At 34.6% G+C, this 25,736-nt stretch overlaps 1 protein-coding gene across 3 annotated transcripts in view; it reads left to right on the plus strand.

The window, feature by feature from the left end:
* Positions 1-25,736, plus strand: part of Upf2 (UPF2 regulator of nonsense mediated mRNA decay) — a 118,717-nt gene that overhangs the window by 81,817 nt on the left and 11,164 nt on the right. For all 3 annotated transcript variants that reach the window (XM_063260146.1, XM_063260147.1, XM_063260148.1), the window contains exons 15-19: positions 939-1,122; positions 8,255-8,394; positions 13,229-13,333; positions 13,621-13,719; positions 20,517-20,684. In XM_063260146.1, the coding sequence (XP_063116216.1) occupies positions 939-1,122; positions 8,255-8,394; positions 13,229-13,333; positions 13,621-13,719; positions 20,517-20,684 (696 nt within the window). The remainder of the gene's footprint in view (positions 1-938; positions 1,123-8,254; positions 8,395-13,228; positions 13,334-13,620; positions 13,720-20,516; positions 20,685-25,736) is intronic.

The following is a 25,736-nucleotide window of genomic DNA, read 5'->3' on the forward strand; positions in this document are numbered from 1 at the left end:
GACAAGTGTATTTTCTGAATTCATTAACAGACCAAAAAAATGTATTAGAAATATTTAGGGACTGGAATCAGAAGGAAGTGCGATGTGGGAGATGAAATCATTACACCCAGATCATAGAGTGCAGGGTTAAGTTTTAGACAGGTAGAAGGAATCTCCTAAAAACTTCTAATTTTAATGTGCATGCACATCCTTTGGGAACATTGTTAAGGTGCAGATTTTGATTTGCTTTGTGTGGAGTCAGACCTAAAAGTCTACATTTCTAGCAAGTTCCCAGGTATGTATCAAGAGTATCAAGAACTAGCACAATTAGGAGTGAAAAACTAAAGCATCAAGAGACATATTTAGTGTTCATATACCACCAGAAGTTCTTAGGTTACATTTTCAGCTGTAGTAAATTTAGGAATTACAGCAAAGAATAAAGAAACCAGGTTAGGAGGTATGAGGGAAGATACGTACATGGTAGATGTTCAGTAAATGCTTGATGATTACTGATCTTGATATATTTCAAAAATCATGTCTTCAAATACTTTTGACATTTTAAAGCAGGTAGCATAAAGAAAATAGTTAAAATTTTTAAAGCTGTGACTTCAAATCTGTATTAAATATATAAACCTTCTTGAAAAGTAGGAGTGGAGTTTCTGTCTTGGTTCTAAAGTATGTAAAAAGTTTTCAACATTTATAATTTTTACTTTTCTTCAAAACAATAGTTATAATAAAGATATTTAAAATCAAGTCACCAAGTGGCTCAAAAAATTTAGAAATAGAGGAAAATACTAGCTAGAATTAGGATTGCAGCTATTGACTGACTATTAATAAATACGCCAGATTTCTTGTATAACTTAGCTTAGTTACTATAACTGGGTAACATCACAATATAATTACTATTTTAAAATATTTTGTTATTTCTTATAGTTAATTTATTTTTCATTTATTGTCAGCGTTATGTTTGGTGGAAGAAAAGTTTGGAAGTTTGGACAAAAGATCATCCATTTCCTATTGATATAGATTACATGATCAGTGATACACTAGAACTGCTAAGACCAAAGATCAAACTGTGTAATTCTCTGGATGAATCCATCAGACAGGTACATGAATTGGAACGAGAATACTTAATAAAACTAGGTAAGTAATTAATTAGAGAAAATGTAAGTGATTTGGGTAGATGGTTTTTATTTTATTTTATTTTTAAGAGCAGAATATATGTATTGAGAGAAAGAACGCTTCCATTGCAGAGAGAGACAAAAGGGGTCCTAAGTAGGTTGCCAAAGACTGTCTTTTCTAGGGTCTTTTATAGAGCAAAACCACCAGGTGAGGCAGGTCTAAGTGGAGGGAAAATATGGGAACTTGCAAGGCAGGCAGGCATAAGGTGGGACGGAATTATGGTCAACCAGTAAGATTAATTGCTCAGGTGAAATTCATGAAATTGAGGACAAATGGGGAAGTGAGTTGTGTAGCAACCAGTCATGCATACAGAGTAGTGACTCGTCCGGTAGGGGCTTGGGATGGTGACTCCTGGCTTCCTTAGGGTGATAACTATTTAGAATATCAACCCTAGCGTGTGAGTGTATTTGCTTGATCTTTTGTCTAGGGATCTGGCCTTCAGCAGAGGTGTCTGTCTCCTCCAAGATGGCAAGGTATCTGGTCTTCTGCCCTGGCTCCTTTGCGGGCCAGCCCTGTCAGACTACCTGTAATATTTCTGTCTAACTCAGTTGCCTATAACAATCCTTCCCTTTGAAGAAGTAACCCGAACTGCCATGAGGAAGTAATGGGCAATGACCAATCCGGCTTTGTCAGGCGGAAGGGAGTCAAAATTGTTGATTTTTAATCTTGTTGTTGATCTTTAATCTAATTAAAGTTGTTGATCTTTAATCTAATTAAAAAACCAGGTTTTTAAATCTTGTAGACGTACACCTTTAAGTCTGGAGGAGACAGTGGAAAAGAATTAAGTATGTACGAGCCATAGGATTAATAGGATAATTATATGTACAGTTAACAAAGATTTCCATCAAGAGGAGCTAGTGATGACTTCCCATAGGGAGGGTAGGAGGAAAGGTTGGAACAGTCCAGAGTTCTTTTCTTTCTAATTTTACATGCCTCTAAAAAGGAGAGTAAAAGTGAGAAAAAAGATTAGAAATAAAGCCAAAGAAAGGAAACTGAAGTAGAACAGGTTTAACATTTCCTCTAGAGTATATAGGAGGATCAGCCAGCAAAACCTGTGTTCCAGGTCTTAAAGAACGACCATCAGCCTAATGCTGTTTAAACAGCAGAAGGAGTCCCATGTTTTATTATAGACATGTGTATTTTCTCAGTCTGAGCTAGTTTCATTTAAACTCATTTTATAGAAATTTATATTAAGTCTACCAGAGGTGTTCTAACATTCTCTCTAGCACTGTTGTCTAAGTAAAGCCAAGCAAGGAGTACCAGTAAATTTAGTAACTAGTTTAAATGCAACATGTACAAGAACAAAACTTTATGAATGTCCCATATTTTAACTTAGATTTACCATTATTTTAGCAAAGCAATGTAAGAGGCAAAAGCAGTTATACAACAAGTGAAGACAAATCAAAAGCAATTATAAGCAGTGGGCAAAGAAAAAGCACACTTGGAAGCATAAAACTTTGTTACCAAGACCAGTCCCAGTCCAGAGTCTATGAAACAAAAGCAAACTCTTAATCTCGATCCAGTGATCTCGGTGGAAGAGCACCAAGTGACATAGGGGAACAAAACTCCCAACCTACTATATGTCTGGTACAAATTCATGTTCTTTAAAATTGAAGATTGAATTTTAGGAAAAATGGAGGTTAAGAGCAAAATATATCTATCAAGAGAAAATGTCATAGAGAGACAGAAGGGGTCCTGAGTGGGTTGCCCAGGTAGGTGGTTTTTAGAATTTGCTTTATAATGTTACCAAAGTTTATATTCATATATATTTCTATTCTGATACTGAATGTTAAAATAATAGTATTAAGTAAGATCTGTGTTGCATGCTTGATTCCATTGAGTAATCCCAAATTGAAATTAAAAGTCATGCAGGACATGAAGCAAGTGATAGTGGTGGAAAAACACTATCCTGTCAGCAGAGAATCTTGGGTTATACTATAAAGACTACTTTTGATGAAAGTATCTCTCACATGTACAGACTAGATTTTCAGCAGGCATTGTTCACTAAGAATATACAGGCTAGAAACTATTGCCTGTTAGAAGTCTACAGTTACCTCACAGAATTTCAGACCTTAGTCACTGGCAGAATTGCCACTAGAGCATCGTTTGTGTACTTCAAAGTATCCTGAGATGTTTCTGGGAAAGAGCGGATCAGCAGCTCCCCCTAGGGACTGTAAGAACCTGCTAACTTTGCCAATAGGTTAACATACAAAATGTAGCAGTAGCAGTCTGGTTGGCTTGCTAATGGCTCTTGGCATGCTTTTTTGTAGTCCTTTCAAAGTGATGTGTTTTCAGAATGCTAAGCAGTTTTATTTTCTGATAGTAATTCATACATTAATATCTGTCACTAGGGAATCTTTACCTTTACTAGTTGTACTAATTGTATAAATTTATTGCATTGCATGTCTAAAGAACCAACTCTTTATGATCAAAGCATTTATGATTTTTTTTAATCTGAAAACTTTAAAAAAAATCACATCCATGTACTAGTAGAATTTCTTTCTGCATAGGTAAATCCTCTTTTGTTATTTTTTAAATTTTTTTTGACTCTTTGAGTCAGAGTTTCATTATGCAGTTCAGGTTGGCCCTTGGGTTTACTTTGTAGCCCAGTCTAGTCTTGAGCTTTACAACAGTCCTCTTGCCTCAGCCTCCGGAGTGCTGGGATTACAGGAGAGCGCTACCATGCTAGTTTTAAATCCTCTTTTGGAAACAGTAATTTTTGTGTTTTGTGCTGCTGATTGTTTTTTGTTTTTTCCTGCTACTCATCTTTTCCCAAACTTTTTCAGACTGCTACTTGAATAAGTGATCATTTCAAATCATTTCAAACTTAGTACTATTCATCAATTTACTTTCACTTTGTATTCCTTGAAATTGTTACTTTATAGCCTTGTTGCCCCAAAACTTTTATGAGTGATACTCTATCAAAATCAAAACTTGAATCAAAATTGTTGTGGCATCTAGTTTGGTATTGGTGATAAGGGAACAGTTGTGTTTTGTCCTTTGTAGATTAAAGGGTTAAAGGACACCAGGCTTCTTTTGAGGAGTCTCTAGGGAAACTTCTAGAGTTTATAAGTGAAACTGTAGAAGTAGTAGTGCTCCCCTAAAATCTCCCTTTTCCTTTGGTTTTCTTAGAGTCTAAATTAGAAAGGAGATGTATGTATGCAGAACTTAGATAAGTTTTCTGATTGGGCATGGTGATGCATGCCTATGATCCCACCACTTGAGAGGCTAAGGCAAAAGGATCACTATGAGTTTGAGGCCATCCTGACCAACATAACGAGACCTGTCTCACAAAAGAAAATTTTTCCCCCCATAACATATAAGACAGTGTATTACCTTTGGTGATTTTTTTTTCCAGGCAACTACAAATTTATCATATCATTTTAATTCTGTGGTATCCAATGCTAATAATATAGTTAACGGAGAAATATTGAAAGCATTTCTGTTTTAAAATCATTCTTAATATTAAGTAATAAGTGTTCTTGTGATTTTTTTTAAATGCTAGAAAAATATATAGAAATATAATCACGCATTAATATTTTGATATATATTCTTTTTAAAGTTTCTCCTATGTGTGTGCAACTTTATAACTGGATTGCTTCTATTCAATGTGTTACGATTTAAGCCAGGGGTGGTGGTACATGCCTGAAATCCCAGCAGTTAGAAGGGTGAGGCAGGAGAATCCTTGTGAGTTCGATTTTGTAGGTTACAAAATGAGCTCAAGGTCAGCCTGAACTGTATAGTGAAACCATGTCTCAAAAAGATCACCCCCCCAAAAAACACACACACACACACACACACACACACACACACACACACACGAATTTTTTTTGGGATTCTTGTAAGTCAACTTTTAATATATACTGACCTAATGTGCCATAATTATTTAATCCTTCTGTTTTACATTTAGGTCCTTTTCCAATTTTGCATTACTATAAATCAGCATACCTCTGATTTCCTCAGGAAACCATTACTAAGGCTTTTTTTTTTTTTTACATCGGTACCAGGGATCGAACTTGCGACCACGTGCTTGCAAGGCAGGCGCTTATGCCGCTGAGCTAAATCCCCAGCCCCATTACTAAGGCTTTTTAAAAAAAATTTAAGAATAAAACCGTAGCCATAATAGGCAGTTTTAATTCTGGTTTAGAGGATACGAATATGAATAGTATTATAATTATAAGGAGAGAAGTAAAGATGAAAAAAGCCATACTAAAAAAGTTACCTTTTAAAGCAAATGAGTATATTTTATAATTTAGAAATAAATTCAGTACAGAAAAATTAAAAGTCCAGAAATAGTTCTGGTTAAAAATAAGATAAATTAGGACTGGGAATTTAGCTTAGTGATGTAAGTGTCTGCCTGGCAAGCGCAAGATTGAGTTCAATCCCTGGTACCCCCCAACCCCTAAAAATAAGACCAACTAGTATGTAATGAATCTAGCAATCTTAAAAATAGGTAAAAACAACAGGTGAACCAGACGGATTAAACAGTTAAGTGTTTATTTTTAAAAGATTATTTATCCTTTGTTTTGTTTTTCTTTCTTTCTTTTCGTACCGGGGATAGAACTCATGACCTCATGCTCTCCAGGCAGGTGTTTACACTGCTGAGCTAAATCTCTGGCCCTTATTTATAAAAGGTTAAAAATAGACCCAATTACTAGTCAAGTATTTGAAGAAGTGTTAACATTCCTCAATTTTTAATAATAGAAAAAAAGCATACAAAAATGATAGATTTGAATATTTAAAATTTTCAGACAATGAAGCCAGGCATGGTGGCACACACCTGCAATATCCCAATATTTGAGAGCCTGAGACAAGAGGATTACAATGAGTTTGAGGCCAGCTTAGGCATAGGGAGTTAGAGGGCAATCTGAACTATGTAATAAGACCATATCTTTTAAAAAAATTCATACACTGAGAAAGTGAGAAATAACTAAAAAGAAAAATCATTCCCATGCCATTATTATTGATACACATATATATTCCCATGCCATTATTATTGATGCACATATATATTCCCATGCCATTATTATTGATGCACATATATATTGATCAGTAGGCTACCTATTAGATAAATGAGCTTGATATTCTCAAATACGAGAGGGCAGGGAATAGTTGATGTTTTTATCCAGTATTGCGTGTTTTGTCAGAATGCCAGAAGTGTTATTGTTCATATTTAACAAATGATTTAAATAAAACCCAAATTAAACTACTAGTTAACTGTTTTGATAGAATTTTACAAACATGCTCTTACTTAAAGTATATGAGGAAATTGTTCAGCTTAACAGCAGAGTATAAACTAAAGATATCTGTAAGGAAGTATTAAAATTATTACCACTTATGTTTTGAAGAGAAAAACTGAGGCACCAGGTTATACAGATTCAAAGAAATGTATTTTATTTTGGTGGCCAAGTTCTACATTTCACTGTCTATATTTTGCATTTTGTTATCTGTGTATCCTTTAAAATGTTACGTACATTGTTTATTGTAATGGGTCAGCAATTTGATAATCATTACACAATTTAACAAAAGCAAATATATTCATAAATTGGTTTTGAAATTAACTTGTAGTAAATGAAAAATGTATTAGAAATAGTATGGCTTTTCCTTGTTTGCCTTTGATAACTCAGTAGTCCTGTATTTTTCTTTTAATGTATAAATAAATATGTACATTTATAAAATTATTTGTCTATAAGAACTAAATAATCAATAGAAAATGCTTAAGTTAATGAAATCTCAATCTGACAATTTTTTTCAATACTATTTCTCTTTAAAAAATAGATCTTAGAGAAAAATAAAAGATAGATAATGGGAAAAGAAGAGATGGAAAGAATGGGAGGGAAGTTAGTGAAAAATGCAGCTGGCAGGGAAAGTAGCGAAAGCAAAATAATTAAGTATTGTGCATGTGTACCAACTCTTCATGATATATGTAATTTATATGTACTAATAAAAAATTTTAAAAATCTCTCATCTTTATCCATCTTTTCAGTTTTTTCCTTTTTAAACTGAATGTCAGTACTTTAATCACTCTGTATTTCCATATTTTGTTCAGTTGTTTGTATTTAAGACACTGCAGTAAATTTCTTTTGATTAGCCTTGGTTATTCAAGCTCTTGGCTTTCAATCTTCATAAAATACAGGGTTAAATTTCATCATTAGTTTTTCTGCTCTAATTCTGTAAGGTTCTATGAATAAACAAGTATTTTCTAACCACCTATTGTATATTTATCAATATATGACCTCTGTTAAGTTTCGAATATATAAAGTAAATTGCCAGGCTGGGGATTTAGCTCATTGGCTTAAGTGCTTGTCTGGCAAGCGCAAGGTCATGAGTTCAATCCCCGGTACTAAAAAAAAAAAAAAAAAAAAAAAGTAAAATGTCTTCAGGGGTCTTGTCTGATATTTGTAAAATCATTAAGAAAAAAATCACATGGTGTATCATCAAATGTCATGTGCAATGAAAAACTTTCTAACTGCTGTAGGAACAAGCAGGAGAAAAAATAATAAAGTGCTCAGGGCTTTCCTTTAATTCAGGAAATAAAACTGAACTTGAATGATTTGAAAGTACATATGAAAGTGTATTCTCTATTGAGAAGGATGTTCAGTGTGCAAGATCTGAATATGAGATCCCCTGTGATAGAGTGAGCCAACTGTGGAAGGCTTATAAGGGAGTAGTGAGAGAGTCCAGTCAAATGAGGCCACATCTGTGCAATTTGAAAATAAGAGTGGTTGAAATTCAGACAGTAATTAACAAGAACTGAGTATGCAGTGACTTGTGGGATGGCCATGGAAGGTGGAAGCAACTTTACAACAGGAAGCTCCCTGAGGAAGTAAATACAGTCATTTTAAAAAAAGAAATTAGGCCACGTGTTGACAAAACTGTTTTTTGCCTTCTTCTCTGTCTTAATTTGTAGACATTGAGAGTGATAGCCAAATTCAGTGATAGCCACACTATTGAATTCTGATCTTTTACCATCGTTCAAAGGAAATGACTGTTGAATTATGTAAATACATATTTTGAAAGGAGGCGATATATACAGAAAATAGGCCTTTGTCCTTTTAAATGTATTTTCCCCCATTTTTTTTCTCTTTTCAAGGCCTAGTAAATGATAAAGAGTCAAAAGATTCTATGACAGAAGGAGAAAATCTTGAAGAAGATGAAGAAGAAGAAGAAGGGGGAGCTGAGACAGAGGAGCAATCTGGAAACGAAAGTGAAGTAAATGAGCCAGAGGAAGAGGTGAAGAGTTGTTTGTAGCACATAGGTGCATTTAGATTTTGCATTTTGATGCTGTGAACCAAGACTTTTTAGAAACATGAAATATGATCTTCCTTTTAGTTTTATTACAATAAATGTAGTTAGTTGTATATTTCTGTTACAAAATCCCTTAAAGATTTTTATAGAAAATAATAAAAGAAGGGCTAGAGGTTTAGCTCAGTTGCGTAAGCACCTACCTGGAAATAATAAAAGACATAGCATTTTTGTTTAATTAACAATTTAAAGAAAAATATTGATCTTTTATGTATCTTCATCTCTTTATTGAGAATGGATTTTTTCAAGATAGATTAGGTTGGGTACAGCTTTCTGGCGAGCCTGACTTGTACGCATTAGACTCTTCGGTCTGTTTCTGTCTTTGAATATGGGTTTTTTAACCTCTCGATTTTATAGTCTTTGTCTAAATTTTTTTTTTTTTTTTTTTTAATCTTTTTCCTTTTTATCGGTACCGGGGATCGAACTCACGACTGCCTGCTTGCAAGGCAGGCGCTTATGCCGCTGAGCTAAACCTCCAGCCCCTCGATTTTATAGTCTTAACAAAATTCCTGACTAAATATGAATAAACTTTGCTTTTATTTTCTCTCCGCTCCTGTAGTATATAAAATCTGAAATTTATGGTTGATCATTCCTTCTTTTTTGTTTTTATGATTCTGTTAGGCCAAACCATGTGAAGTTGCTGCTCTCATCACTTTTGCCTACTAAAATGTCATTTGGATATGGTCCCATATAGTAGTTTTAATACTGTCCTTTTTTTTTTTTTTTCCCAAACTTGTTTAAGTTTAGAAGTTCATCAAAGTACAAAGGTGTCTGGAATTTGTTTCATAGGTAGACTGGGAATGAGTTAGGCATATACTAGCAGTAAAACTGACCATTGTGGGGTTGTATAGCAGGTAATTAGGGATTCATTATACTAGTCTCTATACCTTTACATATGTTTCAAGTATAAAATTAAAAATAAAGTTTTTAAAAAGTTGAAATACAGAACTAAGAAAAGTAAAACTTAAATCTAAAAATAAATGTTCATTGGGTTGTGTATATAGATTTAAGTTATGTAATCATTTTGATTTAGTATATGTGCTGACAAAATGAGCACTGTAACGATTTTTTTGTTTTCTTTGGGTGCTTAGCATTTAGAATAGTTTAATAATTTAGAAGTATGATTTAAATATCAAAAAGCATTTACAATTAATATTTCAGTGACATTAAATAAGACTAATGTTCTTATAAATATTTCATGTGAAGATTGGTATTTTTCCTCTAAATGCATTTCCATGTTTGCAAACTTGAACTTTACAGTTTAATCTTTTTTAGCTATTACTTATCTTTGTAGCTGGAGACTGAGTATTCTACATGATATATATGTATTTGCTAAGTAGAAATACAAACAAGATGTTCAATTGGAGGATTCATATGCCTATGGAGGAGTGAAAAGTGTAGTACTTTGAGAGGAATGGAATTAGAATAATTTATTTTTCTTCCCACTGCAAGACTGCTGTTGCGCATGACAGCTCTCCAAACACGAGGAGGGGAAATGTATTGAAGAGAGAATGTGTGTTATAACATAGTAAATTCAGTGAAGAATATTCTACAACTACTTACTCCAACTGAGAAAGAAAAATACTAGAATTCAACTCCTTAAAAAGAGTAGGACAGAGGTTATAGCTCAGTCTTAGAGCACATATTTAGCATGCACAAGACTTTCTATCTTTCTTACCAGCCTCCTTTCCATAAAAGCTACTGTTATATTTTTACCTTGGTCCCAGCTTCTTAAAGCTGTATGTCTTATTACCTATTGTTGTGATGTGTTTGGGGGACATTTAAATGTCCCCCAAAAGCCTCATTCAGTCATGGAGGCTTCTGAATCTAGCATTTGTGATTGATTTATTGTCTACTGCTGAGATTGGCAGTGTGAGCGCTGCCCCTACCCAGGGATGGGTAGTCAGCGTACATTATAAGAAAGAGAAGAAGGCATGCATTCCATTTTTTACCCTTTTCACTCTTGTCGCTTGTGGCTGCCGTGAACAGCTGCCCCTCAGCCATACCATCAGCCTTGGAGCCAGCTAAGTATGGACTGAAACCTCCAAAAACTGTAAGCTAAATAAACCTTTCCTTCCCAAATATTGAGCATCAAGTATTTTGTCTCAGCAGTGAGAGAAAAGTAACCAAGTTACCTATCAACTAAATATTTTCTCTTATATATCAGCTGTATAACCCAAAGATCACTATTTAAAAGTTCAATAAATGTTCTGGTAAACTTGTAATTTTCTGCTGCATTTACATCATTTAAAGCAGAAAGTACAGAATTCATTATTGCAGTAACAATAATGAATCTCTTATTCTTTACTGAACATCTCTTATTTGTGGTGTCTGTCCAGTTCATTTGATTTATATTACTATTTCTCATCCACCCTTGAGGTAAATGAAAAATGAAGCCACAGAGTAAGTAATTTGCCAAAGATCTCAGAACAGTAGAAAGCAGATCTTGATTTGGGTATTTGAATTTGGGCGGTTTGTCATTTGTTGTGATGCCCTTACTTCTTGCCCTTCTGTGCTCAGATTTTGCAGTCTACTGACTCCCCTTCTTAATTCCACCATTATTAGTATACAGTGGGTTAAGGACAAATGAAATTCTTGTTCAGCTTTTTAGTTTGAAAAGTTAATGTATTTAAAATAATTGATCTCTATACAAGTCTGAACTAACTGTGGGTTGAAAATATTCAAAAAAACTGTGTCTATACTGAACCCTTTTGCTTATTATTAAAAAGTACTACATAACAGCTATTTATATAGCATTTACATTGTATTAGATATTACAGAAATAATCCAGAAATGATTTAAAGTATGTGGAAGAATATGCACAGGTTATGTGCAAATATTTCACCTTTTCTTTCTTTCTTTTTTTTTTTTTTTTTTTTTTTTTTGGTCCTTTTGAGACAAGGTCTCTCTATGCAGTTAAGGCTTGCCTTGAGCTCACTTTGTAGCCTAGGCTGGTCTTGAACTTGCAACAATCCTCCTGCCTCAGCCTCCTGAGTGTATAGGCATAAGCCACCAGGTCTGGCTATTTCACCATTTTAAATAAAGGATTTGAGTATCTTTTAGTTTACAGTCCCCCTTAGATACCAAGGGACAGCTTTATTGCCCAATAACAAATACTGTATAGGGAGGATAGAGAAAACTTAATGCATTTTTACTTAGATTAGCATAGTTTTAATTAAGAAGTATATTTTAGTATTAAATACAGTTCTTTTTTTCAAGGGCAAATTAATAAACATCTTTTGCAAATTTAGTTTTTAATTACAGAATTACCTCAAATAAGTTAGTGGATTTGGAGGAAAAGGTGTACTTTTTTGAAATTCTGTTAGAAACTGGAAAAAAAAAACTATAAATGTCTATAGTAAATAATATACAGTAAAAATACTACAGATGTAAATCATTTGTTTTGGAAATTATTTCTCAATTATCGTGGCACAATGAGAAACAGCTGGTTTTAGTGTAGTTTTTATTAACATTTGTACATATTTATGGGGTTGTCTGATAATCTGTATATAATGTACAGTGATCAAGTTAAGGTAGTTAGCATTTCTGTTTTCTCAAATATTGATCATTTCTATAGTTGGAAGAAAATATGGTATGTCTATGCAATGGAATATTATTCTGCTGTAAAAAGAATGAAATCTGCCATTTGCACTAATATGGATTGAACTGGAAGACATTATATTATATGAAGTAAAACAGACACAGAAAAACAAATATCACATTTTGATTAATTAGTAGAAGCTAGTAAGAAATGGATTTTAATCCTTCTTATAGAAGAAGGATTACAGGGCCAGGGATTTAGCTCAGCAGCATAAGCACCTGCCTTGCAAGCACGTGGTCATGAGTTGGATCCCCAGTACAAGAAAAAAAAAAAAAGAGATTAAAATAATGGTCATTGGAGACGGAGAAATGGAGAAAAATTAGTGTGGTTTTCTTTTTAAACTTAGAGATAAAGTACGTTGTTGGGGCATGTAATAAACAGATGTCTTCTATGTCTTCTGCACCTTTGACAGTCAGTAGGGACTCTGTCCTATGTTCCACTAAGTTAAGAATTTTAAGCTGATGGGAGGAAGTTGTGTTTGAAAGCTGCTGGTTAAGTAAGCTCTTCTAGGGGCTGGGGATTTAGCTCAGCGGCATAAGCACCTGCCTTGCAAGCAGGCAGTCGTGAGTTCGATCCCCCGTACCGATAAAAAAGAAAAAGACAAAAAAAAAAAAAAAAAAAAAGTAAGCTCTTCTGTTTAACAGCATTGCTTCCTGGGGCAAGTTACTGAACTTTTCTGAGCCTCTTTTTAAAATGTATATAGATGAAAACAGACTTACTCTTCCATTCCATTGTTCAAATTGGGTACATTAAAGCATATCAGAGTACCTTCCAAACTGAGATGCTATATCATTGCTTTCAGCTGGTAACAATGTTAAATTCTAACTTTGCAGAGTTAGATGAGTAGTAAAGAACCAGTGAGACACTCATTCTTGCAAGATTAGATTCAGGAAAGAAAAATACAACTTCAGGATATTCATACCTTATGGTAATCAAGGAAGAGTTTCTACAAGGAATCTTTACATTATTAGATCAACAGGAAGTTAGTGCAGTGAATTTTCAGCTACTGGTATATAAGAAATGTTTCCATCTAACTGCCCATTGTAAATATACTATATAAAAGGCTGACATTAGAGAATACTAAGACATTTTAAAATCTTTTAAAAGCATATAAAATCGAGAAAGTCCTTTTAAGCGTTTTAATCTTTTAAACAATTTCAGGAGGGTTCTGATAATGATGATGATGATGGAGAAGAGGAGGAAGAGGAGAATACAGATTACCTTACAGATTCCAATAAAGAGAACGAAACTGATGAAGAAAATACTGTATGTATGGCTGAAAATTTTGCTTTTTGAGTGTGTAGCACTTTCATAGTATTTGAATTTTATCCACGGAAGTTTTGTTTCTTTTGAATGTTGAAGAGTATATTTTTGGGAGTTAATTTTTCTATCTGTTTTCTTTATTAACAAGTTCTTTAATATGTAATAAGGTTTTGTATTTTATTCATTCTCCTTTAGTTATGTTGAGCACATCAATACAGAAGGGCTCTACTGTATGAAACATTACAGTTAATATATGTGCTCTTTTTGTTTTTGTTTTTGCTTTTAATAAGGAGGTAATGATTAAAGGAGGTGGACTAAAGCACGTACCTTGTGTAGAAGATGAGGACTTCATTCAAGCTCTGGATAAAATGATGCTAGAAAATCTTCAGGTATTAAATGTATCTATTTCAAAGAATCTGTCATCACAGAACACTTTAGCACACAAATCTTGATTTTTTTAATACTTTGAGGAAGAATGAGAGAAACTATAATAAATATGACTTGAGACAGAATAATTTCTGTGCCAATCTTTGCCTTTGCTCTGTTAAGTCCTGTCTCATTATTTCTAAGTATGTTCTCTTGCACTTTGTTTAGGAGCCAAACTTTGCAGAAGATAAATAATTGAGTCTGGTTAGTTCTTATACTGATTTATTTTATGAGTAGCTTGTATGTAAATAGAAAAATGCAGATAACTTAAGGGAATGTTAGTTTGTAGATGCATTTATAAGTGCATTAATTAACCTAGAGTCTGCAAAAAGCTTCATATAGCAGTCACTGATCTACTTCCGGTGCTAGGGATCAAACCCATGATCTGGTGCACAGGCAGTTACTCCATCATTGAGATACACTCTCACCTTCCACCTGGCAGTTTATAAAGTGTCACAGCAATTTGAAGTAACTGCGTTTCTATGTAGTTAAATCTTTTCAGTGCTTGTTACCCATATGTAACTGTTAGGCTGTGTGGTGAGTTGAAAAGATTGCTTTTCTTGATGTGTAAGGGGGTATAAGCCTCTTTGGGGTGTGTTTAGTGGAGAGTGGAAGGAAGACAGAGAAGATCTCAATATAGATAGCTGTCAGGAAGTTTCACGAGAAGGGAAAGGGGAATGGAGAAGTAGTTAGGGCAAACCATAGAGTAAATATTTTTTAAGATAGAACATACTGAGTATATACTAATGAGACAATCCTATTTAGAAGAAGTAGTGTGTTTTACATGATACTACTAAAGCCAAAGTTATATAATAAAGCACAAATTAACATTATGGGCATATTAGACTAATCTGCTTTTTCCTTCATATATTGATACAGATCTAGAAACCTCTCAATTTATTTTCTTAATTTTTTTCTTAAGTTAATTGGTACATTTTAGGTGTACATAATGATTACATTCATTATAGGAAATTCATACTTTTACATGGACATAGCTTAATCCCCTCCCCTCCCCTACTCCCTTCAACCCATCTTCTCCTTTAATTAATTAATTTTTACTTTAAAGAGAATAAAAACAATAAAATGGAACAAAACAGAACAATATTGCATTTCAAAAACAGTACAGAAGGAAATTCTCCATAGTTGCTATACTACATACTGTTATCCTCTGAATAGATGCTCAGATTGCTGGCTTTAGACTTGCAAAGTCAACCAAACAATATAAGTATTAAGTTGTTTTTTTACTTCAGTTGCTATCACCTCAGCCTGTGTTCCTCCCAATCAGCTGCTTGGAGTGGGGGTGGTGTTCTTCTTTTCTCTCATCCCTAGGGCTGGCTGCCTCTTGGGAGGGCACAAGTTGGCTTCTTGGTTCTCTTAGCTCATGACTCCCACTGGCCCACCTTTAATTTATAAATCATATCTATACATGTCATTAAGGAATCTGGATCATCAAATCATAGTCATTACAGTCACCTTAAAGAGAAAATGAGTTTAAAGAAACTTTTCGTATTTCTGTGAGCCATTATTCGTTTATTCATCCAGTCTTTTTTTTTTCCTGTCTTTTTGAGACAGGGTTTCACTGTGCAGTTCAAGCCAGCCTTGAGCTCACTTTGTAGCGCAGGCTGGTCTTGAGTTTGCTGTGATCCTCCTGCTAAGGCTCTCGAGTGCTGGGATTACAGGCATGCACCATCACACCCAGCCCTCATCTAGTCCTTTATTTGCCATTTGTTTATGGAGCGTTTGACATACGCCTCACAGCATGCAACAGACATTGCTTCTGTTAGAGATTGAAACTAAACAAACACAGGATTTCAAATTATAATAATTGCTAGGTACAGAATAATTTGTTGCTAGAAAGGAAAGGGCCTTCTTTAGATGAAATACTAGAAAAGCTGTCTAAGTTGTGAATTTTATTTATTTCTCTTTTTGTAGGAATATTTATTGGAAAATAAGAATGGGGAAAAGGGGAATAGGAATAGCTCCTGAGGGACTGGAGGGGTACCAAGTAGAGTGCCCAAGGTTGTGAATTTTAAACAGGACAGGTAAAATGGAGTCACCCAGGTGAGAGGGGAGCTGGTATACTAGTCTTGTATGGAGGTGTTTCTGATGGGGATAGGACTAAAAAGACAGAGCCTGAGCAGAAAGCTGTTGTGGTGATCAGGTGAGAGATAATGGTTCACTGTCTCTCATAGTAGTAAGATGCTCTGAAGTGGATTTTAAAGCTCCTGTTTTGGAGATAAAATAAACTGGATTTATTTGGTGCTTCTTTTGGAGATGAGTGTGTAAGATACAAGGAGTCAAGGGTGATAATTTAGTTTTCTAGCTTAGTCTCCACTAGGTAGTTTCCAGGAAAGCAAAAACTGCACAAGATCTACTTTAGCTGTATTGTTTGTTTGTTTGTTTTTTCATTTAAGTTTGAATATCTTAGAGGGTGTCAAAATATCTGAAAATCAGAAGAGATAGAATGAAAACATAAATGTAGTAGATAGAGGATATTTAACGCCATGGAAATAATTCAGGTTAAAGTGGAGAGAGAAGAAAAACAATTTCAGACTGAACTCTGAAGAACCCTAATGTTTAAAAATAAGGTAAAAGCCAGGCAGGGTGGTGGATACCTGTAATCTCAGCTTCTTGGGAGGCTAAAGCAAGAGGATTGCAAAGTTGAGCCTAGCCTGGTTAATTTCATGAGACCTTAAAGGAAAGTAAAAATGTCCAGAGGTGCATAACTCAGTGGTAGAGAACTATATTCAATCTCAGTATTGGGGGAAAAAAGAGGAAAAGCTGATAAAGTATTTAAAAAAGTTAAATGAAGAAGCTTTGCAAATATGGTCCAGTAATTGTTACTTATTGCAGGTTCTTAGAAAACTGGGATTATGGGAAGATATAGGATGGAAGCTCGAATTTACATTTTTTTTGAATTTACATTTTTGTAGGAGATAGGTTTAATGCATTAGAGGAAAACTTAGCTCTCTATTAGGTCCTAATTTTGTAAGCTCTGTGTCTTTTTAATAGGTTTAATGCATTAGAGGAAAATTTAGCTCTCTATTAGGTCCTAATTTTGTAAGCTCTGTCTTTTTTATTTATTTTATTCTATCTGTCTATCATCCATCCATCCATCCATCTTTTTGAGACAGGCCTCACTACATAGTTAAGACTGGCCTTGAACTCACTTTGAGGCTCAGACTAGCCTTGAACTTGAAACAGTTCTCCTGCCTCAGCCTTCCCGAGTGCTAGAATTACAAGCGTGTGCCACATTATCAAATGTTGAATAGCTGTACAGGTCATAAGAAGATGCCATATCTGTACTGATTCTTTATAAATCAGGCCCTTAAATTTAATGGAATCCTAATTATTTCCCACTGGGAATTTTTTTTTTTTCTTTAGAGGCAAAAGAGGAACAAGAAGACAGATGTAGAATGAACTTTTAATCATTCTTAAAAACAACTGTAAGAAAACACAAAGTAGCTAAGAACTTTCTGGAAAATGAGGGGTGAACTACTCTGTAGAATAGATATAAAGTGTTTTAAAGTAATAATTTGTCACAAGACTAGATAAATGTATGAAACAGAGGAATCCAAGCTAGACACAAAACATAGCAGTTTACTAATTACATTTTAAGCCAAGTATGGTGGTACATGCCTATAATTCAGTACTCTGTGGGGCTGAAGCAGAAAAATTATAAGTACAAACCCAACCTGGTAAACTTAGCAAGACACTGTCTCAAAATAAAAGGCTGTAGATAGATACAGCTTAGTGGAAAAGCCCTGGGTTCAATCTCAGTGTTCCACCTGACTCTTCCACAGTGATACCACTTCAGATCAAAGAGAAAAGAGTAATAAAAAATGCTGGCTTCTACAAGTGGTCTGTAAAAATTAATGTGGATTTTAATTTTACTTTCTGATAGAATTTTCAGCACAGCTAAAAAGATAGAAATATGAGATAAAAATGGCCTTTATTCCGAGAACGTGGAGGGCTTTTTCTCTGCCCGTCACGTGGTATGGGGGCATATATATATAGCTTAGGTTTGGGGTGGAGCCTAAGGGGCATTACTGATGCACAGTTAGCTCACTGGAATTTATTTCATGCCACAGGTAAATTGCTTAGGGGCGGGGAAGGTGACCCTTCGCCTCCCAGCCTCCCACCTCTGCAGTGTCCCCTTTAGGGCAAAATCCTTTCACTTTCAACTAGAATTAATAGGTCTGTCACAAACTAATAGGTACAAAGACTCTGAGTTCTGCATAAAGTGCTTTGACATGTATCTTTCACATAGTGCTGCCAGATAACAATTACTATTCCCATTTTTTAGTTAAAACAGTATTGCCTTGGAAAGGCTGGAATCTCTTTTGTTTTATTGATAGATTTATTTTTCTGTTAGGGGTAAAACCCAGGGCTTTGCTGGGTATATATGCGCATGCCTGTAATCCCTGCCCATAGGATGCTGAGGCAGGATGATCACTCTGAGTTCGAGGTCAGCCCGGAAGATAAAAACCCAAAAAACCAGGGCCTTGTGAATGTTAGACAAGTGCTCTAGCCCTGAGCTACATACAGTCTTTTTGGATCCTCTCTGCTCTGTTGCTTTACAGCACAGAATACCAAGAATCTGGAAGAAATGACAAGCCAGGGTGGGGCAAAGGGAAGTAGTCTATAAGACGAAAGAAAAACCTGTACTACATACAGCAAGAAATTTTTCAGCCAATGGGAAAGGATAGTAGTCCCTTTTTATTGCATGGAAGATAATAGGCAAAATAATCCTAAAACTCACTAATAAAAGACATGCAAATAAAATTAGTCTTTTTCACTTATCAGACCATCACATCAGATACTATAATTTACAGAGTGATAATATCCAGTGTGGTTTTGCCTTTGGTAAATGCAAAACAGTCTGTCCTTTTAGGGGCAGGTGGATGGGACATGTCATTCGGTCTTAAAATTTTTTTTCTTTTTTTTAGGCAGGGTCTTGCTGTGCAGTTCAGGCTGGCCTTGAACTCACTTTGTAGCTCAGGCTGGTCTTAAACCAGCAGTGACCCTTCAGTGTCAGCCTCCCCAGTGCTAGGATTATAGATGTGTACCACCATACCTAGTTTTAGTTGTTATATGAGTATGTGAAGGTATCACATTTTTTATAATAGAAGAAAATCTTAGATGTCTCTCAGGAGAGGACCAATTAAATAATGACATGCATATAAGTAGTTCTGGATATAGTCAAATAGATCCCTAGGATTAGGATTATAAAAAAGAAAAGAGACGGGCGTGGTCTCATGCCTGTAATCCCAGCATTTGGGAGGCTGAGAAAGGCTGTGAGTTTAAGACCAGCCTGGGCTACAAAGTGAGCTGAAGGCCAGCCTGAACTGCATAGTGAAATGTTGTCTCAAAAAAAAGTATTTATGCTTACTATAGAACAATATGGTTAGTAGTGGTTGCTTATATTTATATCTGTGTATTGGTAAGTGGAAGAACATACCCCATTGTGAACAGTTGTTGCATAGTGAGGTAGAGCAGAAGGTAAACTGGAGGAATTAGTGTTGATGCTAATACATTTTTGTTAAATATTTTATAAACAGAATGTTAATTTTATAATTAGGAAAAAATACATTCCAAATCAAAATTTGCCTGCCAACTCTTAAATTGTAAGAAAAGATTTTATAAATCTTAAGAGCCTGGGAGTTCTTCAAGCACATTCTAAACTGAAGCTTTAAAAAACAAAACTGATAAAGCCTTAAGCACTTTGCTTGATTTTGCAAGTCTCTTGCATATATGAGACCTGTATCAAAAGACTGTTTAAGCATTAGGAGAGCAATTTCAAGACTTTCAAGGCCTTTCAGCATTACCTACCTAGCTTTGAGTAATCATTCTGCTCTGTGCATTAGGACACTGACAGTTCCCTAAACATTCCATACTGTTTCATGTGCTTGTTTGTGCACCTGTCCTTCTGCATAAATTCCCTCTGTATTCCCAAAACTGCTCTTTTACCATCTACTTGGAGGATGTCAAATGTCTATTAAGCCTTTCATGAAATCTCAGTACTCATCTGTTTTCAGACATAGATACTCTGTCTTGTGTACAGATAATATATGCATCTGATACTTTGGAAGTAATTGATTTAAAGTGATCCATTTTAAGTTCTTGAGCTCTTTGAAGGCAGAGTAAGTCTTTTTAATCTTACTACCTAACTGCCAGAAATCTTTAGTGAAGGTTCCTTTAGTTAATTGGTTAAAAGTTCATTGTAAATGTTAAAAATAATTGATATTACCAAACAAGAACTTAGTGTGAATGGTTTGAGATTTCCATTCATTCTTAAATATTTATTGAGTGCCTGCTGTTTGTAATGTGCTAAGGTGCACTTGGAAAAGGGAATACAGTGGTGGGCCTGCTCAATCTTGCAGGGCATTCAGACTGATAATGGGCCATTGTGAAACTACAGTACCTAGGAAGGAAGATAGGAGCTCTGAAGATGAATTAAAGGGCACAGTGCTTTGAAGAGCTAGGAGAATCAAAAGGATCTGTAGTGTTGTGTTCTTGAGAAACTGTGGAGGAATACACAAGAGCCAAACCACATTATTCCTTCCAAGACATACGTAAAGGTTTTAGATTGTGGGTGAAAAATATTCCCTGAATTCATTTGTGTTTGTAGAACATCTCTGGCTTTGTGATTATTGTATTTCTTAAAATACAGTACCAAATTAATTGTTTATAATTTATATTTACACATATCTATGTGTATCTAGGAATTTTTATTTACCTTTTAATTTCTCTCTTCAAGCAACGAAGTGGTGAATCTGTTAAAGTGCATCAGCTTGATGTTGCTATTCCTTTGCATCTCAAAAGTCAGCTGAGGAAAGGACCTCCTCTTGGAGGTGGGGAAGGAGAGGCAGAGTCTGCAGACACGATGCCATTTGTCATGCTGACAAGAAAAGGAAATAAACAGCAGGTAAGAAACTACTGTGTAGTTACAGCTGATTACTTAACAGGTATAAGGAACAACCTGTTTTATAGATTGTTAATTATGTTTTGTCTGTGAAGGTGACTTGAAAGTTTAAAGTGTTCAGAAGTAGAAATAATTTTAACCATTATATGTATGCAAGATAATCTGACTTCTACAGAATAGATATTTTTTAATGGAAAAGGCAATTTAAATTTAAGCCAGGTAAGGTGATTTACACCTATAATGCCAGCTACTGTGGAGACTGAGGCAAAAGAATCACAAATTGGAGGGCATCCTGGGCAACCTCATGACATTTTATCTTAAAATAAATTTTTATTTTAAAAAACATGAGTGTAGACTGGTGGTAGAATGCTTGTCTAGCTAGGTTACACACTTGGGTTTAATCCCCAGTACCATCAAAAAAAACCTTTGTTTTAATTCATATATACATATTTGCAAGACTATGTTGATATCTTGACTTTCAGTAGAATGGCACCTAATCAGTATCAAGGAAATACTAATTTGCCAAATTATTTTTTGTTGGTGTTTTGTGTTTTGTGCCAGGGATTGAACTCACAACCTCGTGTTTGCCAAGTAGGTGCCTATACCACTGAGCTAAACCCCCTGGTGTCAAGATTACTCTTAAAAGTCCTTGTTTTTAAACCTCTAATTCCTTCTCTTTCCCTTAGCTGACAGATGATCCCTTAAAACCATATTCTTTTTTTTCCCCAAATCTATTTTATTTCAAAGAGAAAAAAATAAAAATTTTAAAACATTTCAGTCAGAGGACAACAATTTTAACATACATTATGCATTGTCATTCCAAGTCATTCACTCACCCAGAGCACAGACATCTGCATTCAGTTGTCTGCACAGTACCAGCACCAATCTTTCTCTTCAGTGAATTCAGATCAGTAGTATAACTATCTTAACTATTTTATATATACATATATTGTTTCTTTCAGCTCACTAGTGAGACAATATGATAAAACTTTTCTTGACTACTAAAACTTCAGGGATTCATACATTCATTCATCATGTGTTTTCTGAGCTTTGTTCTAGATACTTTTGTAGGTCCTGAGGCTATAGTAATAAATGAGATCAAGTCTCAGCCCTCATGGGATTTGCATTCCACTAAGAGACATACACAAATGTATGTGCAGGTGGTTGGACATGGCATTAAGATTAAGACCAACTCTCAGACATGGCTCTAGGAGGTCCCTATATCAGTGCTGTAAAATGTTCACAAGTCCAGTACATACTTGGTTCCCATACTTGCTCACATAATCATTTGACTAATATTTGTTTAACTAACAGATACTAAGTGTATCTGTATACAGAACGTAAAGATAATAATGCGAGCTATCGTTTGGGCAGTGTACAAAATACTAGTCTGGAGAAAACGTTGTGAAGGAAAATAAAGCAAGATGATAGACAGGGATAGGGAGGGGCAGTGAGAAATGAAGGTGCTGTTTTAGTTGCCTTGGTCAGGGAAGACATCTCTAAATGGCTATCATCTGTGATGGAGAGGAGTATTTGTCTCTTCCTTATCAGGGCAACCTCAAAGAGTTTATGTCTAAAAGAAGTTTTATCTCTGCTTTTGTCAGATAATTTCTTGTTAACACAAAAGATCAAAGTTGTGTAATGTATTCTTTGCTGGAGTGCAAGGAAATCCTGATACCAGTTAGAATTAGGTTAGCATACCGGTTAGAATTAGGAATGTCATGTTGACAAAGAGTTTCATCATAGCTCCTACTGGTGAGAGTTGACTTTGACCAGTATTCAGAGTGTTGCTACATCTTTCTTAGACACTGGTATACCTCAGGCCTTGACACTCACAAAGTACTAACCAAACCTAATTACACTTTAAAAGAGAGCCCCATTCCTTCCCCATCCTCCATTTTTAGTTTCTAGGGGAAAGGAGAACTGTTTTGGATCAGTATCTTAATGTTATACCTCCATCACTATCAAAACTGATCTGAGCACCAAATGGAGTTAATTCATCAGTGTTAACAGGATTCTTAAATCCCAGAGTATTTGCTTTTCCTTTCTAAGGGCTACTTAGTTCTCTGAGCTGGTCTTTCCTATTTTTATTTCAGTGATCCCTTTTGAAGTCTTTAATTTTTTTCTTTATAAACACTTAGCTCCTCCCCACCTCCCAAGCACACCATCTTTGCTTGGCACAAAAAGAAAGTTTCAAAAGTCAGTAGGTTCTAAAAGTTTAAGGTATCTACAATGCACAAAGCTGTCACATCTCTCTTTTCTTTTTTGGGGCGGGGGTAAGAAGCAGGATGTGGCAGCTGCAATTGGATACTCCATGATTCCCAGCCGAGCTCTTAAATAATGGTAGTACATTGAGTACATTGATCACTTCTTGGGCTAACCTAAAGGTTATATGATAGTAAATAATCAGCTTTTCTCTCTTTTGTGAGGTACATATGAAAATTTATTATTACTTTTGTCAACATGTACATTCTGTTTGAGCCTTACAAAGCATTTGTAGGCATTGAAAATAAATCAAAATGGACTTTTAAAATTGGAGGGCTTTGAAAAATAACTTTACTCTGAAACTCTTAATTGTGTTTATTAAAGAAAGAAAGACTGTTTTGGTTCAAAGTAGATAAATTATATAAACTGTATCCAAACAAGCTTCAAGTCTTTCTTAAAATTTGAAATGTAATATCTAAGAATATACACATATTGAACTTTAAAAATACTAACAAACATGGAATAAAAGCCTAGAGTTCTTGGTTATTAAATAAATATTCAACTCTTACAAATTTTATTTGGAATTTTGGAAAATACTCAATTTTATGAACGTTACTTGAAGAAACATCATTGGTATTTGTGGTCTGAAAAAGAAAGTGTATTTTGTTCTGGTTTTTATTTCTTTATTTGGCTTTTGGGTGTGGGCCCTTCTGGTGCAGTGGTTTTTCTCCAACTGTGAAATGGCTTGCCTTATAGGAATCTTTAGTTTTTAAGTGAAAGATCTCTTTGTGTATCAGACTTGTGTGTAGAAGTAACCTTCTGTTTTAGGCATTAGGGAAAAACTGCACCAATGAAATGAGTATTGAAGAGAAAGAAAAGGATAATGCTGCTTATAATTGAGGTCTTTTTAACCTCAATTTAAATATGATAAATCAAATAATGAAAAAATATTTTGATGATTAAAACAAAAGTGTAAAAAAAGTTTAAAATAATAGCACCGTTATATAATAGTCAAAAACTTAAATACCTAGTATGTTTATTATATATTAATGTATACTTGCAGATAAATCATTGTTTTTGCAGTTAATATTTATAAGGGGTCATAATTTATTGTTTTGATAGGAGTAGGGTACTTACCTATCATTGTAATTTGAGGTAAGATTTCAGCTGCAGTGCCCGGGGATATAGCTCATCCACATAGTGCCTGCCTGGCAAGTGCTGCAGGGTCTTGAGTTTGATTCTTAGTACTAAAAGAAAAGAAAAGAAGAAAAAAAATTCAGCTACAGTTATAAAGTAGCTTTAAACTACAGTCTAAGTCACCATTATTGGTGTTACTATGGTCTAAGGAGTTTGGTGTTAGTTTGAGTGACTTCAGTGTTTTTGTCATCTAATTTAGTATAAAGTCGTACCTTTCTTAAAATAGTAGCCTAGCAAGTTTACAGTAAAGTTTTTGGTAAAGGAGACATCCGTTTGTCTCTTCATCTTTTTGTATTTATATCTCTCCTATTCTTTGTTTTTTTTTTTTTTTTTTTCTTTCTCCTATTCTTTTTTTTAAAAAGTAGCAGGGATATAGCTCAGGACAGAAGCCTGGCATTCAATCTCCAGTATAATGAAAAAATAAAAATACAGCCTTTAAGTGAATAGAAAGCCTGTATTTTTCATATTGTTAGATAGGAATATGAAATATTCTGTATGTTTTATGCTGTTTTATTAGCAAATTAGTGCTATCATCATTAGACTGAGTTATGAATGAAATTTCATATTTTTCACAGGACCCTAATAAGAGGAAAAAATGACCACTTTTATTTCTGAGTATTTAATATGGTAAACACAAGTATGTAGAATTGCAGCCCCTAATTTAATGATGATCAAGAAATTATCTACCGTATTTCTCATTGGGCTCCTTTGATCTAGTATTTTATAAGAAAGTAATATACTACTTCCTTTGTATTTGCCTAAAGTTATAAATATTGGTGACCAGTAAGTACTGCCAATGTGAGGAAAACCAGGCAGCTAATAATCTAATTTTCATATTTCTTTCCTACGCCGTACTGAAGATTAAACCCAGAACCTTCACACTGGACTATGTCCCAACCCCTTTTTATTTTATTTATCTTTTAAATTTTGAAATAGGATCTCACTAAGTCACTTGAATTGCCCAGGCGAGGCTCAAATTTAAAGTGCTCCTCCTCCTACTTTTCAGAGTGGCAGCTGCAGACAAGCACCATCATAGCCAGCTTATCTCTTTACAAAAAATGACTTAAATTTACCCGTCATTCTCAGAGCCTAATAAATATTTCACTGAGAAAAATAACATTGTGGGCTGGGCATGGTGACTCACACCTGTAATCCCAGCACATGGAAAGTCGAGGCAGGTGGATCACTCTGATGAGTTTGAGGCTAGCCTGTGCTATGGCATGAGTTCAAAGCCAGACTGAACTTCATAGTGAAACCCTGTCTAAATAAATAAATGAAAAATAACATTGTTCAAAATTCCAGCCTGTGATAAAGGTAATAATTTTGCTAAGAGCAATAATATTTAAAACTCAGCTTTTTATATATTTTAGACATTATTCTTTAATGTATAATCGTACCTTTGAATTTAGGGTTTTTCTTTTTATTTATTTATTTTTGGTACTAGAAATTGAACTCAGGACCTTGTGCTTGCCAGGCAGGTATTGTGCCTCTTGAGCTATATCCCTGGCCCTTAGAGTTTTTCTTTGCATGACTGTCTTTGTTGATGTTAGACTTTTAAACTCCTGTATTACTGAATATTTTTCATGGCTGAACTTTTAAGAGAAATTTGGAAAATTGCTTTAAGTTCTTTTTTTTTGTTTTTTAAAAAAGAAA

This window comes from Cavia porcellus, unplaced genomic scaffold (assembly GCF_034190915.1).
Source record: "Cavia porcellus strain 051 isolate PalLab524CR breed Dunkin Hartley unplaced genomic scaffold, mCavPor4.1 scaffold_13, whole genome shotgun sequence".
In the NCBI taxonomy this organism is placed as follows: domain Eukaryota; kingdom Metazoa; phylum Chordata; class Mammalia; order Rodentia; family Caviidae; genus Cavia; species Cavia porcellus.